Raw genomic sequence first — 19,155 nt, 5'->3', positions numbered from 1 at the left:
TACATATATATATGTTAATATTTTTTAAAAACAAACCAAATATAGTTAATGATTTATAAAATAAATTCAGTTAAAATAAACAAAAAATTGGTCTTATTAAAAAGTTGTGTTAATATGAAGTTAAAAGTTAATTTTAAAAAGTATTATCTACATTAAAATGTAATTTTTAAAACATTAGATTACTCTAAATAATAAGACAATCACAATATGTATTATCAAATAAATTTAATATCTTATTTGTAAATTAAGTTTATATAAAATAGCAAAAAAAATGTCTTATATAAAAATGCATTTTTTCTGTTATGTGTATAGGTAAATTTTTTATTTTACTCTTTTTAGAAAAAAGGGCTAAAATAAATTAAAGTTTATATATTTAAAGTAACTAAATTTAAAACATTAAATTTAAAAATTAACGTTTTAAATTAATTGAGTTAAAAGTTATTAAATTTTAAAATTTAACTTTATTTTATTTCATTATTTAACTTTTGAACTAATTACTATCCACAACTTTATTAATACATGATGATAAAATAACAGTCGCACACTTGACTTTAATTGACAGTAATTCGATTTTTTCCTCGATTTAAAAATTAAGATTGCCATCAGAATTTATCATTTATTATACACTGATAAATAAAAATAAACCTCGGTAAAACAAGTCATCATAACCATAGAGTAATTTTATTCATGTCGCTAGAAAACTGCTAGATGCGGGAAGGTAGAAATAATAGAGAAAAGTTTACTTGTTACAAATAGTAATAGTATTAAAATATCTCAATAAAAACAATAAATAATAATTGCGATCAATAATAAAATTAATTTATAGAAGTTTCGGCAGTGTATCTAGCATGCTTGGCAATGCTTGTTATAATTATAAATATATGACGTTTATATTAATAAATAATACAATAATCAATTTCTCACAGTCTAACATGATGATCCTTCCACATGTATATGTATATGTATAAGTATATTTTCGTATTACAGTTATATTATTTCATTTCAAATAACACTTAAAAATATCTGTATGAATGCATATATTGCAGACAGATTGTAAATTTACCTTTTTATTCTTTAATTTCTTTCATCTTTAAAATAATTAAATAAAAGACAATCAAGCGAGAGAATTAGAATAAGCATCTCAAATAGATATTTTTAAGTGCAATAAAATAATAGAACGTAATACACATGTGTATACAAGATAAAGCTGAATTATATGTCAATTCAGACAATAAATCAAAATAAACATTGTGTTTAATAAATTTCCAAATTGTAATAGACTCAAAATAATTGAAGAAGCCTTTCTAACACATGTGCAATGTATCACATTCTAAAATTATAATACAGTTACAAAACTAATTATAGTAATTATACAGGCACAGGTTATAGAAGTTTATTTCACTATAAATTTCTCACACACAAATATTACTTTTTTTTTTTAATGAAACTTGATTGAAAACAAATTTTTTTAGTAAAAGATTTATCAGTGGCACATTTCCAAAAGAATTTTTTTTATTTGTAACATGAAATTCTCAATATGTGTTCGGGCAATTTCAATCCGATTTTCTTAATAACAGCTCAGCGAATTTTTTCAGTCTGAACAAAAAATTGGAAATATTTAATAAATTGGTAGCATCAAACAAATTCGCAATCTTTTGTGACTGGACAATTAGTTTTGTATGTATAAATAATACACTTACATCAGAATGTGCCTGCTGAATTGACATGCAATTAAACATCATCTTGCATATAGGAATAACTTGTCAATGTAAAAAAAAATTACCTTTATACATGTAACATCGCATCGCTTTTTTAAAGCATCAATTCGTATAGTAATTATTTATTCCATGTTTACTCGATTTATTTCACAATAAATGATGCATGACGTCCAATTATATGATACATCATATAAAATTTTGTAAACTGATTTGCAACTGCCAACTCTTTAGATATTTTACAGTCACACAACAATATATGTAGATGCGTACCAAAAAAAAATTTTTTTTCCTGTAACTTTCGTCTTAAAATACGAATGCATTGCAAGTGACTATTTTTTTACGACCGTTGCCATAATTCTATGAACCACAGTGAACACTTAGGTATATATCCTCCAAATGAGAGGATATAGCCATATATAAAATTTGTAGCCAATACTTGCTACGAACACACAAAGGTTTTTTGCTGGCTTCTTTCTATATTCTATTCCTCTTTTTTCCAATGCCAATTGTTCGGTCAATCGTATAATACGCCTGTAATACATATTGTCATACATACAAACATATATACATATCGAACACACTATATACGCACATCATACATACATTATGATACATACCTACATTATCTCTACAATATTATAATATTTCTTTAATGTATTTCTAATGTGCACCAACCAAGCCACGTGTATGCATCTATGTTTGTGTTACATATTATTTTTTCTTGTGTGCATGTGTATACAGGCGTAGATTACGAGATCCTTATAATCTACATAGACATGGCATACAATCTCAACAATATCAGTAATATTATTGTTAGAAGAAACCTAATGAATAATTGATATTTATTCACAAAGTCTTATAATAAAAATTTGATTACTGATCGTAATAATAATAATAATAATAATAATAATAATAATAATAATAATAATAATAATAATAATAATAGTAATAATAGTAATAATACGTGAAAATGCTACGTCAGTGAATAATGTCTGATAACTCTCTTTCAAAATCTATAAATTTCTTTCAATATAACATGTGTAATTAATAGTGTTGTTAATAGTTTTACAACCTTAATAAACTTGAAATCCATGAATCCGTTGGTTGCATTATTAATTCTACGATTATATTATATAATACAAATGTATTTTAAGTTAAATAAACTTAATTATCCGTTCATCAGTTTCCTTCTCATTTCAATATTCGCATTTAAATATTAAGTATAGACATATTTGTTCTTTTCATTTAAAAAATGTCCCGTTTCTTTGCTGTCTATCTATACTTTATTTCAGAATAAATTGGTATTTTGTACGTATATACTCATGCACTTACATTTTCAACAAAAAATAGTGTTAAAATGAGACAGTTGAAATTTATGGTTACTTATTAAGAGGATGCTGCATATATCTGTTTTAATTAAACGTGACATTTTTTACACATAGTAATCTTTTAGTTAATTACACAGAATTATAAGTCCTTCCACAATTAAAGTATAAACAATAACGCAGTGTAAAGTCAACATACAAAATGTTTTATTACGTTTTATTGACTTCTGGTGATGACTCATGATATTTGTTACACATAAAAATTTGAAACTTTGCATTGTGTAAATAAAATATATGGCTCTGTTAGAATTGCACAAGAGAACAATATTGTGCTTTTAAAAATAATCCTAAAACGTTTAAGAAGATGCTGGAGATGTCTTTTTATCGACAAAAAGATAATAATTTTATAACGCAAAATTTTTTAATTTCTTTTATAGATTTAAAAATCTTTTTCTAAAATTAAAACATAAGCATTATTATCAGCCTAGATTATAAAATTTATATCAAAAACGAAAAATATAGTTAATTAGCAATATTTTTAGTCATTACAATACTTGCTTAATATAAAAAATGTGCAATGTGTTCACAAAATTCGAATTTCTATACTAGTAGATAAAAACAAACCATGTGGAGTTCTTAAGTTAGACTATGATTGACACTTAATTGAGACAAAATTGCTCTACAAAAATTTAGATTACAAGAAGTCGATAAGTAGTACAATATAAAAGTTTCTTTCAGTATAAAGTCCGATTCACAGATTGATATTAACATATATGTGTACTTTAATTTTGGGAAAAATTTCCAAAAGAATTTCCAAATTAATAAAATAAAAACATGAAATCTTGTTAATGGTAAGCACAAATAACTCTACATTATCGATTCCAATCAAGTTTAATGGGTATTCCAGTATTCTCTTAATATGAGAAAAAAACTTTGAAATTTTTTACATATATATGCGTACGTTATCAGTATAATCATTTGTAGAGATATGCTAATGTTTATTAATATAAATTCAAAGATATTAATAACGCACACAAAAGTTAATTCGGTCAGTAAAACTAATGTTGTCAACATCCCCTTAATAAAACTTTTTTTTCCGATAGACAAAACATGATTTATTCACATGATTTTCTGTTTCCCTCTTCATAATTCAATAAGTTGCAGTGAACAGAAAAAAACAAGTTTTAATCTATCACTGCTTTAATTATAGAAGATATCCAGGGTGTTTACTCAAATTCTGCAACAGAACTATTTAAGAATTCTTGAATTTTTGAAAAATTATGTTCAAAATTTCAGGTATAAAATTAGAAAATTTTTAATGTAGCTTTAAAATAAATTAATTTTATTACATACTTTAGTGTTTCTCTTATTAATTATACAATCAATCAAAGAAAAATTATTTAAAATTTAAATAATAAATTTAAGTACTAAAAAAATTACCAAATATGGTATATAATAATGATCTGTTTGCGATACATATTTAGCTTATAATGAATAAATACATGTATAATGATAAAATATACGTGGATGTGTATACCATATTGTTAATTGATTGTCATTTTCTTATCAACAAAATATGATCAAAGAAACAATTTTGTCAGAAAAAAAGAAATAGAATTTAAAAGTAAGATTTCAAAATTTTTCCTAAGTAATAAAACCCTATAAAAATCCACTAATTTTGAAAAATTAAAAAATTAATTTCTTAAAAATTCCGCGTTTTTTTAGCAAACACCCTGAAGTTTCTTTATTATGTATTATAAGAGTATATCATCTTCATTCACGATAAAACATGTCATTCTTACAAAAGAGTTATTAATAACAAAAAAAAAAACAAGAACAAATGTAATAATTTAATATAACTTCAAAAATAAAAACGATACTTTCTTTGTTTCCCACATTTAGAAGAAAAAGCAAAAATCTGATCATCATTCATATAGAGATTGTTTCGTACAATGTAGATAGTTAGGATTGTTCGTCATTCGAGGGCCACTGTCCGGAATGGTTCCAATCCCAATCTTTGCCTTTAGGACGAAACTTGCTGGTACTTGCAGAATTGTTCCAATCACGATGAAAAAATTTCTTCTTAAAATGATGTCGCTCGGGATCTAGTTGTCGTTGATATTTAAGAGGTACCGAGGAAGATGTGCCACTCGGGAGATTATTACTAGATGAATTTACAGGTCGAGGACTAGTCGGAGAAGGTGTTCTCGGCGGTCCTAATGCTTCATCGGGAGAAGGTACTACAGGCGGTGGTCCAGTTACAGCACTATCCGAGCCTAATCCACTATCAGGACTTGTATTCACTCCTTCCGTCGATCGTCTACGTTTATCCAATTCTGTAGAAGCAAACGCGACCAACCGATCAAATCCTGAACTAATACGATCTTGCCAGTCAGCTTCTCCATCTGCAAAATAAATTTTAATTAATAAATGTGTATAATAAAACATTAGATAAATAATATTTCACTAAATTTTCATAAAAATAAGCCATTAACTGGATACGACTACAATATATAATCTGTAATTACTTTTTACAAATTCTCATACAATTATATCTTACAAATATATACACACACGCACACACGTATGCAAGCACGCGGGCGCGCGCATGTGTGTATGTATTATGCACAAGACCCACAAGTTGCCCAAAGGGCATAGCAGGATAAGCATGTATGTGCTACTCCCGCATAGATTTGATTCAGATTTTTACAAAAAATTGGCATTGATACGAGATTAAATTTCCTTAAATATTATATCTGAAAAATAATTTTTATGGGGAAAAAAGAAAAATTGAAAATTTTTTTTCTCGAAAACGACTGAACCAATTTTGAAAAAAAAAAAAAAAAATATGTCATGGGTTTCAATCCCAAAATGTTATTAAAGTTACAAAATTTTTTTTTAAAAACTATGAGTCAAAAAAATTTTTTGGAGATTTTTTTATGGGATCCAGATGGGGTACTATCATCACACTTTGTAGAAAAAATTTATGACTTCCCTAGTACGACATATTTCAGTTTCAAAATAATTGAAAGAGTACTACATAAATAAACTTAAATATATATATATTAATAATATATAATTTATTTATGTAGTACCTTTTCGATCATTTTGAAACTGAAATATGTCGTACTAGAGAAGTCATAGATTTTTTCTACAAAGGGTGTTGATAATACCCCATCTAAATCCCATTAAAAAAATTCAAATATTTTCAAAATTTTTTTACTTGTATTTAAAAAAAATTCCGTAATTTTTTAATAACATTGTGGGATTGAAACGCATAACATATCTTTTTCTTAATCAAAATCGATTCAGCCGTTTTCGAGAAAAAATTTTTTTCTTCTTTCCCCCATAACTTTCATAAAAATTATTTTTTCAATATAATACTTAATAAATACTAATAAGGAAATTTTATCTCACATCAATGTCAACTTTTTGTAAAAATCTCAATCAAATCCGTGCGGGGGCAGCTTACACACATGCTTATCTTGCTACGTCCTTTTAAGTCAAAATTTACGTACATATATGTACTATCTACCAATAGACAATTTATACAAATTGTATTATGCATGCACAAATTTGAATAACATCAAAAAAAATTAGGAAAAGTTGTTACAATTTTATTTAATGTAATGTTTAAATCTGCATGTATACTTCATGTAGAAAATTACAACATTAAATCGTGTAGATAATAATGTCTCTTAGGAAACAAAATTAACTTCTTGAATTTCAAATAGCTGAACAATTGTCAAGATATAAGATGCAACATACTAGAAAGATGTAAAAATTAAAATATATTAATCCAAATAGAATATCATTCAGTTGCCAACAATCAAAGAATAGTAATAAAACTCTTGGGTATTGATTAATCTGGCAAATATTTATTAATATAGTTGAAAAACACACAATGTTTCGGCCAGACGATTTCTGGCCCTTATCAATTGTAACTAGAAATTGCAAAGAAATTAATAAATATCCAACTATTTTTACACCTCTCCAATCACACAATAAATAATTAGATTGATTAAAAATATATATAAATATCTTGTATAAATTACTTTAATTATATTAGATGTCTATAAGTATCAATTCGCATGAACGTAAAGTATTGTTTCGGGAAACGTGTTAGAAAGCACGTCCGCAACACGCAACCTTTGTCAGTGGAAAGAGGTGATTGTTGAAAATATACAAGTCATGTTTAAAAAGCATCAAATAAGATTAGTTTAATAGAAATACCTAGTTAAGAGTAACTAAACTATATTAATAATTCTATCATATACAGGGTGAAATGTAACAGGAAGCTATCCCGTAATAAAAAGATAGAAGGGATAGAGATGAACATAAAAGTTCAATATTGTCTTTGATTAGGTCTTCAGTTAGGTCTTGAGTTAGGTCCACCGATAATCGAGATATTAATTTTTCAAATTATGCGAATGAGCGCGCACCGAGAGAAAAGCTCAATCCGCTCGAGCCCTAACACGGAAACAAAATTTATCGTGAATGTATGATAAGCTTTCATTAAATTACTGTTCACAATTACGATAGAAATAATTTAAATTATTTGCCAATTTTATACGTTAATATCTCAATTATTGGTGAACCTAACCCAAGACAATATTGGACTTTTATGTTCATCTCGATCCCGTCTATCTTTCTATTACGGAATGGCTTCCGATTACATTACACCCTGTAAGAGCATTAAGATTTTCCATGTCTTTTTGTGAATTAATGTTATTATTGAATTTTTTAATAAAAAACATTTCTGCGATCTCTCTCTTTCTTTTATGTTTTTCCCTATATAAAATTTTAACCAGTCAAATTTGTGATTTATGGATAATCGGTGATCGATGACCACAGTGTGGTGCGCTGATGAAATTTTTATATTTTGTTGGTGTTTTTTGATTCTCGTTTTTAAATGTCGCTTTGTCTGTCCTACATATGTTAAATCACAATCATAACAATTAATTTTATAGACAAGTTCGGTTGACAAAAAATCGTTGATATTATCTTTCCTTTTTCTTATTAAACAATCTAACTTTTTTGGTACAGTGTGCACATCCACAAATTTATTGAGTATGCGATTCACATCCTCGCTAATGTATTTAACATACGGCAATGCAATTATTCTTCTATTATTTAATTTTTCATTATGTTTTCATTATTATTTTTTACGTTATGACGTTTTTCTAATAACTTAAGTCGTCTTTTGATATGTTTGTTAATACAAAACATTGGATAATAATTATTCAACAAAAATTTTTTACATTCTCAATGTTCGGTTTGTGGAAACGTTCAGATATAAAAATTCGATAATAAAATTGCTTGATCGACAAGAAATAATTGATACCGGCCAGAAACATTGGTTTCCTAAACCAATTATTAAATTTTAACCATTTTTAATTGCTGACACATTAAGAAAATTTAAGGAATTGTTATTTTTAACTTCATAAGTAAATTTTAATCTTGGATGGTACTTATTGAAAGTGTCTAACATGTGATCTAATTCTGTCTCTGGAATTATAGTAAAGATGTTGTCCACATATCGATAGTACGCCTTAGGTTTAAATTCTAACTTTTCAATGCAATGTGTTTCCAAATCGTTCATCATAATGTCCGCTAAAAAAGGGGAAAAGGGAGAACCCATGAGACTGCCGAAGATCTGCTCGTAAAATTTTCCGTTAAATGAGGAACTAGTGGAACTCAAAATGACATCGATCGCGTACAAAAATTGTGCTAAACTTAAGTTCGTGTCTTTAGATATTTTGTTCCATCTTTTTTCAATGCCTGATAGAACCAGCTCCCTTGAAATGTTAGTGAACAATGCACTGATATCAAAAGACAGTCTCTCATGTGATTCAATGGTTTTACCTTTAATTAATTTTACCTGTAATTAAACAAACGACCAACTATCGTTAATATGGAATGCAGGTTTCTCTACGGTTTTTTTAAGGATATCGTGTAGATATCTTGCTATATTATACATAGGGCTGCCTACTGACAAAACAATAACGCGCAACAGAAATTCCGATTTATGGATCTTCGGCAATCTATAGTATTTTGATAGATTACCGTTAGTGCAATTCAAAAACTTGTATGTGCACTCGTCTATAACACCATTTGTACGCCAAGACTTGATTAATTAAAGGTAAAATCATTAAACTACATGAGAGATGTCTTTTGATATCAGTGCATTGTTCTAACATTTCAAGGGAGCTGGTTCTATCTGGCATTGAAAAAAGATGAAACAAAATATCTAAAGACACGAACTTAAGTTTAGCACAATTTTTGTATGCGATCGATGTCATTTTGAGTTCCACTAGTTTCTCATTTAACGGAAAATTTTACGAGCAGATCTTCGGCAGTCCCATGGGTTCTCCCCTTTCCCCCCTTTTAGCGGACATTATGATGAACGATTTAAAAACACATTGCATTGAAAAGTTAGAATTTAAACCTAAGGCGTACTATCGGTATGTGGACATCTTCGCTATAATTCCAGAGACAGAATTAGATCACATGTTAGACACTTTCAATAAGTACCATCCAAAATTAAAGTTTACTTATAAAGTTAAAAATAACAATTCCTTAAATTTTCTTAACGTGTCAGTAATTAGAGATGGTCAAAATTTAATAAGCAATTGGTTTAGGAAACCAACGTTTTCTGTCCGGTAGATCAATTATTTCTCGTCCCATCCGAATTCTTATAAAATTAACACGCTGAATGTTTCCACAAACCAAACATTGAAATTATAAAAAAATTTGTTGGACAATTGTTATCCAATGTATTAACAAACACATCAAAAAACGACTTAAGTTATTTAAAAAACATCATAATGTAAGAAATAATAATGATAACATAATGTTCAATAAAAAATTAAATAATGAGAGAATAATTGCATTGCCGTATGTTAAACACGTTAGCGAGGATGTGAGTTGCATACTCAATAAATTTGTGGATATACGTTACACTGTACAAAAAAAGTTAGATTGTTTAATAAAAAGGAAGAAAGATAAGATCAACGATTTCTTGTCAACCGAACTTGTCTACAAAATTAATTGTTGTGATTGTGATTTAGCATACATAAGACAGACAAAACGACATTTAAAAACGAGAATCAAAAAACACCAACAAAATATAAAAAGTTCGTCAGCGTATCATACTGTGATCACCGATCACCAATTATCCATGAATCACGAATTTGACGAGTTAAAATCTTTTAAACCGTTATTTTATGTAGAGAAAAACATAAAAAAGGAGAGATCGCAGAAATGTTTTTTATCAAAAAATTCAATAACATTAATTCACAAAGACACAAAAAATTTTAACGCTCTATAGAATTATTAATACAGTTTAGTTACTTCTGATTAGGTATTTTTTTTAACCAATCTTATTTGATGCTTTTTAAACATGACTTGTATATTTTTAACAATCTCCTCTTTTCACTGACAAAGGTTGCGTGGTGCGGACGTGCTTTCTAACACGTTTCCCGAAACAATACTTCACGTTCACGGTTGCGAATTGATACTTATAGACATCTAATGTAATTAAATAACTTATACGAGATATTTTGATATATTTTTAATCAATCTAATTATTCATTGTGTAATCGGAGAGATATAAAAATAGTCGGATACTTATTAATTTCTTTGTAATTTCTAGTTACACTTAATAAGAGCCAGAAATCTGGCCAAAACGTTTTCCGTGTGTTTTCCAACTATATTAATAAATATTTTTCGGATTGGTTAATACCCAAAAGTTTTATTACTAAAATATATTAATATATTAATATATTAAATTAGTTTTAGTAGTCAATTAAAAATGAAATGGCTATATAAAGAAGTAAAACTCAAATACTAAAATAAATAGAAAACAACATTTTTCATGCAACATGCATTCAAATCAGAATTTGGAAGGTAAAAATAACTAATTATTTTTTCTTAAAAAACTAAATTACAAATTACTGATTCTGAAAAACAATACCATATAATTATACTTACACAAAAAGAAACTATAAGTTGTTTTTTTTAAATAAATTTTCTGTTCATTTTTTGTAATGTTCGTGTTTTTCTAATAAAAATAAAGAAAACTTTATATTTTTAATATTACTACATTATTCAACTATATAAACTTAAAAAATAGTTATACTAAACATTCACTTACATGTTACATTAATTTTGTTAATAAGTTATTTTAAGAATGTAAAAGCCACAAAAAGAGAAACAATTAAACTCAATGCTAAAAAGGATTAAATTCAAATTCATGTATCTTTGCAAAAATAATGGCAGAACGATTTAAAACACTACATTATGTAACAAGGGTGTAAAGTCAACCTTTTGTACAAAAGTGCAAAAAGTCGTTACACCCATGTAGCATACCATATTTTTTGTTACTCGTGTCGATGTAGAGTCTTTGTTATTCTAGATTCTCGCAAATTGACACTTAGCCCATATACTACTGGACCGCGCATCGCCTATAAAAACTGTTGCCGAGTAAAGAGAAAGAAACATCACTGTAGTGACATGTATACATTAAACTAGCGGGCGTTCGTTCTAACTCCTATTCTAACAGATAAACTGTAAATTTTATGTAAATTATTGATAAAGCTTCGAAAAATGTATCAAATCTGCAATAAAATAAACGACACTTGATCTGATAGAATCCATCAATATCAAGATTATTTCTACTGCATTGACTGCATTTAACTGTCCGCAGTTATTAGCAAGAGGATATATCTAAATGCGGTCACGTTCACTCCTTCGAGGGAGCTTTATTTCTTTGTCACATGTGTGAGAAGACATATCTGTTTCTTTCCCTTTACTCGGCAACAGTCTGTACAGGTATTACCGCAACATACAGATTATCAATATGTCGAGTTGCCGATCGGCAGATGCATGCTTTACCGACCTTGCCCAATAATACCAAGATGCAGTATAATAAAATTAATATTTTATTAAAATATTGATAAAATAATGAAACAGAGTCAATTGAAATATTTTCAAATACATTTCAGTAAAATATTTTTATCAAAATTTGCATCCTGACTTTATCGCGCAAGGTCGGTAAAGCATGCATTTGCCGATCGGCAGATAAGCAACTCGACATATGGCGTTTTTAATTTAGAACTGGTCAATTACAGTTATTCTCTTCTTCAGAAGAATAACTACGATTAACCTCATGACGTCATTAATCGCTCCCGGAGCGATTAACCCAGGCCGGTCGAAAACGCTAATACTGATCTGTATGTTACGGTAACAACCTGTACAAGAGCAAAGAGTAAAGAATCAAAGAAGACCACATATGGTTTCAACGGATGTCCTATATATAAAAGTAGATACTCAAGATAGCCGCTCACGCATACACACATAAAAACACAATATAGAAAACATGCTCATGCGCTTATCACAAAAGTCGATACTTAAGATAGCTGCTCAAATTATATATAGCACATCTGTCCCCAGTAAATCGTACCCCCACTACCGAGCTCTCTAACGTTCCGTCCTGTAATTCTTTACTCTTTGTACAAGAGGCGATGTTCAGTAGTACATGATCAAGGTATCGATCATGTAATTTTTCTCCTAGGGCGGAAACGTGAAAAGTGAAAAGTTTCAAGTTACTGTCTCTTTCTATTCAACACAATAGAAAGAGATAGTTACATGAAATTTTTTACTTTTCACGTTTCCGCCCTAAGGAAAAAGTTACATGATCGCTGTCCTAAGAATTAACAGATTACCCAAGGTTCGCAAACAGTGTTGCCAGAATTTAAAAGCTAAATGTAAAAATCAGACTTAAAAAATGTACTAGATTGTACTAGCTTCAAACAAATTTTGAGTACAATTGTAAAAAGATATGAGTACATGATTAAATTAATTTTTTTTATGTTACACACTTATGCCAATTAAAATTTTAAAATTAAAAAATTTATATAAGGCTTATGATTACTGCATATAGAATGTAGATTAATCGCTTGCAGCGGAGCAAGAACCAACGTGATAGACGGCCAATAAACATACAACTCCTAAGGAAAAATGATATGATATTAATTGATTACCGCGTTGCTTCTTGCCACGCGGTAAGCAATTCAGTGGCTTGTATGCACAGGAGCTATTACGATTAACCTTTTCACTGCCGAATTATGTTTTTTGTGGCGGATCTTTCTGAAATTTTGCATACCTATCTTTTTAAAATTCGCTGATTCCAAATCTGAAGTCAGAATCTACAAATTCAATATGACGGGCCAAATATAGTCGCCATCAGCTAGTAAATTAGTGAAATTTGGGTATTTTGCAGTAAATCCATTTTTCTGAGCTCTGTTACAGATCCAAAATTCAATGATGAAGATAATATCGAAATTCAGAATAATATCTACAACCTGGTTGCCTGAAAAACATTACTCCCTCTTAGCATACCCAAAGTACACGACGTAAACGTGGGGAGATAGTAGCTCTTTTTTTATAGTTTTATAAAACATTCTATTCTAAGCAAAAAATATTAATATCATCAAAATATGTAGACTCAATGAAAAAACTAAAAAAATGCTCATGTACGCGAAAACTTCAATTTTGACCGTTTTTTCGCATAATTGTTTATAAATAAAAATCTGACCTGCAAAAAATTTTGCAAAAATCATGTTTATCTACATCATTAGAAAAATAATTGGTAAAATTTTCAAACCTCTGTACTAATTCATTTCCGAGATATCGATTTTATTCTAAAAAACCCACCTTTTACAACTTTAACTTGTTATAAATAACTACAAATAAATAATTGGGTACAAAAATCTATTAGAACATGTTAAGCAACTGTTTGGAAATAGTCAAACGCGCTGAAAGTCATGCTAAAATGTTTTTCGCCACGGTTTACGCCATCTATTAGAGGACAAAAACTCTTTATTATAATTTTTATAATTTTGTTATAATTTTGTTATAATTTTTAAATAATTTTAACAAAATTTTGTAAATTTAAATTTGGCTTTAAAACTTTGGACAAACTGTAGTATCAATTGTGTCAAAGTGTAATTCTTGAAAATCCATTTTAAGCGTAAAAGTTCTATATTAAAATGGCCTACAATAGCGTCAAACATGCGCAACGAGGAAAATACAAATCTTAAATTTTTAGACGAGATATTTCAAAAAGGTATTTATTTGAACACATAAATGCTCTTTTTTCGAGAAAAAAACAACGCAATACTTACTACTATAAAGATTAGAACCAGGAGACCAATCTCTGTGGTTTTGAGTGAGGCGAAAATCTGTTAGAAATGTAGTACCAAATGATGACAATGCTGATACACCGGAATATATTCCAACTCTAGATAAGAACCTTAACATAGTGCGTTACTTTTGTTCCGCACTTTACATCTAGTTTTAAGCACCTTTGTACAACGTTAAGTAACATAAATCGTCTGACCTTCTGTAAACCATATGGGCTAGCTTCCAAAGGTTGTATTTTATACTGACAATAAAAAAAAATATTCCAACTCTAGATACAATCGTCTAGTCTAAATTTATCGTAGTCAGCCGTGCTGGTGATGCTAGGCTGTACGCAGTTGTATGTTTGGTATAAGAAAACTGAGATAAGTATTTTAAATGTAAAATTGCTAAGATTTTTATTATAAATTTGCATTTATTGTCAAATGCTTGTCGTTATGCTCCATATTGTTTCCGGTAAATCATTGTCGCCAGCGCCACCATTTGGTACTACATTTCTAACAGATTTTCGCCTCACTTTTGGAGGCGAAATCAGACTTAGTTCGGTCTCCTGGTTCTAGTCTTCATACCTACTAACAATGTATCTCAAAAAGCTTACAATCAAAAATCATACCATTGTACAAAAAATATCTTATAAAAGAATAAAAATATCTAAAAAATGACCAAACACTATTTTTTATAATTTAAGAAGGATTTTAAGCTTTATTCGCCTGCACAATCGACGTAAACGCAATGGTCATCACACATCTATCTTTTGGAACTCAAGCAAACTTCTTTCGTTTTCTTATCTTTATTACTATTACAAGGTGAACACCTTTTTCGTTTTTCTAAGTACACACAGCGTTTGCTTGAGTTGCAAAAGACCGATGTGTGATGACCATCGTGCTTACGTCTGTGTCGATTGTATAAGCAAATAAATAAGCAAATAAAACTTAAAATCCTTTTTAAATTATAAAAAAGTATTTTGTCATTTTTTAAATATTTTTATTATTCTGTAAAGTATTTTTCGTAAAATTATACAATAATAAACTCTTTAAAATTACTCTGATTAAGGTATTCATTCAGCTTCTCTTCGAAACAAATTAATTTTGGAGACAAAAAAAGACAGGAATTAAGTTTACTACCTAATATTAAAGAACGAAGAAAGCAGGTTATAATTATTGCTTGAGAAACTTGTAATAATTCTTTTCTAACGTTTTAAGGTTAAAATTTAATGTTAAAAGAAAATTAAATAATAACAATTATTTATTAAACATACAGATTTAACACCATCTGTAATTATTTCATATTAAAAATTAACACCAGTTGTTAATTTTTAATATAAAATTACAGATTCTTTTTGACGAATTTACTTCAATTAGAAAAGTGAATAAAATGGTTATTCTTTAAAAAATGAAAACCAGATATAGAAAAAGTATAGAGAAAGTCTGCTTTGTTCAGATCATTTTGCAGAGAATTGTTTTGATAAGACTGGAGTCCAAATACGCTTAAAACCTAACATAATGATATTTCCACACGCTTTGAGAATTGTAAGGATATTTGTATATTTTGTAAACAAAAACGCATTTATCAAACTATATTTTTCAAGTTTGTTAATATTAACGATGGTTGTCATACCACATAATGAATACTCTTCCTATTGGTGCCAAAAATAAGTTATTAAAGTGTTGCATTAGAAATCATTGTCTTCATCATTGTTTATAGGTTTCCACTAAATAATTCATACCTTCTGGAGACATGGCTCCAAAACATAAATGTCAGATTGGTTTCCTACAAAAACACAATTTGTTGTGCTCACTTTTGTCTTTATATAATTATTTTACATAAAATCTCTGAAGCATTAAAAATAATTAATAAATTAATTTTGTTTTTTACTTAAAAGATTAAAGTAAAGATTAAATTTGTAATTATAGATGCAAAAAATAAAATATTTAATTTTAGTTTATGCTTGACGTGTGTCTCAATCAATCTGCAATGCTAAAGAGTTAAATTAAATTAACATATTTATTTCTTAGATTTCTAGATGATTCTAGTGCAACATCAATGGAATATTATGCTGTATAAGATGACAGCATCACCTTATTGCTTATGTAAAATTATTAAATAATACATTAATAAAATGCATTGGTTATTTTTCTGAAAACGGCCATGCTCCGATTTTGTTCAATTTTGAAAATAGGTTTCTTTTAGAGAGAAAATACGAGAAGATATACGAAAAGGAGATTTTCGACGACACAATTTTTTTTTATGTCGATAAGTAGAAAATCTATCATTTTTAAATCTCTATTATGGACACTTCTTCGCTGTGGTCACACACACGCGCGGGCGCAAAGAAGGACCACTCGCACCCACCCCCCCGGTACGGGTGCCCTGAGCAAAAATGCGCAAAAGTACAGTACGTACTTTGTTGATGATAAATTACGTACTTTTGGTTAAAACAGATAAGAGCTGTACAAATGTGCATTTTAATTAAATAATTTGAAGTAGGAAATCTATAATTTATAAGCAAAGATTTAAATCCACGCTATGTATTGTTTCACATTGTTCTCGGCTTCGCCCCTCCCCTTACATCCACGCATTAATATTTATAACATATCCTATCTCCATAAGACGGAACAATGGAAACAAATACCGTAGAATTTTGCCTACAAAGTATAAATTTCCTACTTACTAACATAAAAAATTTTTTGAGTCACCAAAAATCCTTGCATGTTTTTTTCTCTAAAAGAAACTATTTATAAAATTTGAACAAAATCGGAGCATAGTCGTTTTCAGAAAAACAGCCGTTTAATATAATATATTATATTAAACTATTAAAATAATACAATATATAATAATATACTATATATAAAATTTTTATTATAAAGACAAAAACATTTTTTTTAATTTTCAGTATTTGACATAAATTTTTCGTAATTGTATAAAAATTTAAAATTATATAATTAATTTACATAACTATTTCTATACATAACGATTATAAAATAATTACAAATAATTATAGAACTATTATTTACTTCATTGCTACAATCAATCGAAATAATCAATTTTTTAAATGTGTGTGTGTGTGTGTGTGTGTGTGTGTGTGTGTGTGTGTGTGTGTGTGTGTGTGTGTGGTGTGTGTGTGTGTGTGTGTGTGTGTGTGTGTGTGGGTGTGTGTGTGTGTGTGTGTGTGTGTGTGTGTGTGTGGTGTGTGTGTGTGTGTGTGTGTGTGTGTGTGGTGTGTGTGTGTGTGTGTGTGTGTGTGTGTGTGTGTGTGTGTGTGTGTGTGTGTGTGTGTGTGTGTGTGTGTGTGTGTGTGTGTGTGTGTGTGTGTGTGTGTGTGTGTGTGTGTGTGTGTGTTGTGTGGGTGTGTGTGTGTGTGTGTGTGTGTGATGTGTGTGTGTGTGTGGTGTGTGTGTGTGTGTGTGTGTGGTGTGTGTGTGTGTGTGTGTGTGTGTGTGTGGTTTGTGTGGTGGTGTGTGTGTGTGTTGTGTGGTGTGTGTGTGTGTGTGTGTGTGTGTGTGGTGTGTAGAAAAGTTGTTATTAAGAAAATATATTTGCTTTAAAGTTTACAAAAAATAAAATTTGTTACATTATTTATTTTATTGCAATTACTAATTTAAGTTAGCAATTGTAAAATACCTATTTCTAAAGCAGAAAAATGTTTTAAAATATTTTCTTTTAAAACATTTTAACATTTACAAAATCTGTTATTATTTCGATTATTTTCATTATAATTATCATTATCAATTGTAAAAAAATCACAATTCTCAAATAGACCAAAATAAGGGTATCTTATTTTAAATATTTTAATGTCCAAAAGGAAATTAAAATATTATAATTATGTACAATAAAAAATTTAAGTCAATATTATATTATTTATAATAATAAAATTAGTTCAATTTTTCGTCAAGTTTCATTTAAAAAATTATTTGTAATTAATAACTCATATTTTAATTAAAAAACCACCAAGATGAAATTCTAAAAATTTGTAAAAGTAGTTGGTTATAGAGCGGTTCTAACTACGGAGCTCCAAGGGGGCGGGGGAGCGGGTGTACGGGAGGAACTTGTAGGCGCAACGGCATGACGTCACGCGGATTAGGGGGTCTCTTCGCGTGGGAATTGCGGGGAATTTCTGACACAGGATTTTCGGTCCGCAATCTTCCTTCGGAACGGGAGAGAGGGAATCGGGATCCGCGACCACCGCCGCCGCGGTGCTAACACTCTCCCTCTATTGCGAATCTGTCTCTCTTGCCAGTACACGATATCTCCAATCGTACGCCTATACAGTCTTATCATTCCGGCTCTTTCTCTTTCATCCGTGCGTTCACTCTTTCACACGCAGTCTCCCATTCACATGCATATGTTCCCACCCATCTATGTATCCAGCCCTCCAGTTCTGCATACGCCATTATACCGCAAAGGAATAGGGAAAGAGAGATAATAAGTTAGAATAATTATTTATAAATTTTTTCATTTATTTATTTTGTAACGCGTTGTATATCTATTGAATCGTTATTAAATCACATCGTACAAATAAAAAACCGTTATCAAACTGTTTCATACAACTATTGAACCACATCATACAGCTATCGAACCACTACTGAACCGTTATCAAACCGTATCATACAGCTATCAATTCATTATTAAACTGCATCATACAGCTAACAAACCACTATTAAACCGCTATCAAACCGCTCCGTATATCTATAAAACTACATTGCACATGTATTAAACCGCTATCGAACTATATTGTATAACTCGAATCGCTATCGAACCACTATTAAACTATATCAAACATCTACAGGGAAAGAGTAGAAATAAACATTTTATTGCTCTTATATTTTCTGTATTTTAAAAAAATTTTGCAATTATTTTGGTGTTGTTACCACCAGTTAAATATTTTAAATATATTTTGTAAAGCGCAATTC

At 29.0% G+C, this 19,155-nt stretch overlaps 1 protein-coding gene across 2 annotated transcripts in view; it reads right to left on the bottom strand.

Moving 5' to 3' along the window:
• Positions 1-738: 738 nt before the first annotated feature.
• Positions 739-19,155, bottom strand: part of LOC105837416 (histone-lysine N-methyltransferase, H3 lysine-79 specific) — a 53,593-nt gene continuing 35,176 nt past the window's right edge. For both annotated transcript variants that reach the window (XM_036290561.1, XM_012682188.3), the window contains one exon: positions 739-5,448. In XM_036290561.1, the coding sequence (XP_036146454.1) occupies positions 5,006-5,448 (443 nt within the window). In that variant the 3' untranslated portion in view covers positions 739-5,005. The remainder of the gene's footprint in view (positions 5,449-19,155) is intronic.

The sequence above is a fragment of the Monomorium pharaonis genome, chromosome 8 (assembly GCF_013373865.1).
Source record: "Monomorium pharaonis isolate MP-MQ-018 chromosome 8, ASM1337386v2, whole genome shotgun sequence".
NCBI lineage: Eukaryota > Metazoa > Arthropoda > Insecta > Hymenoptera > Formicidae > Monomorium > Monomorium pharaonis.
This window is presented reverse-complemented; position numbering and strand designations above follow the sequence as displayed.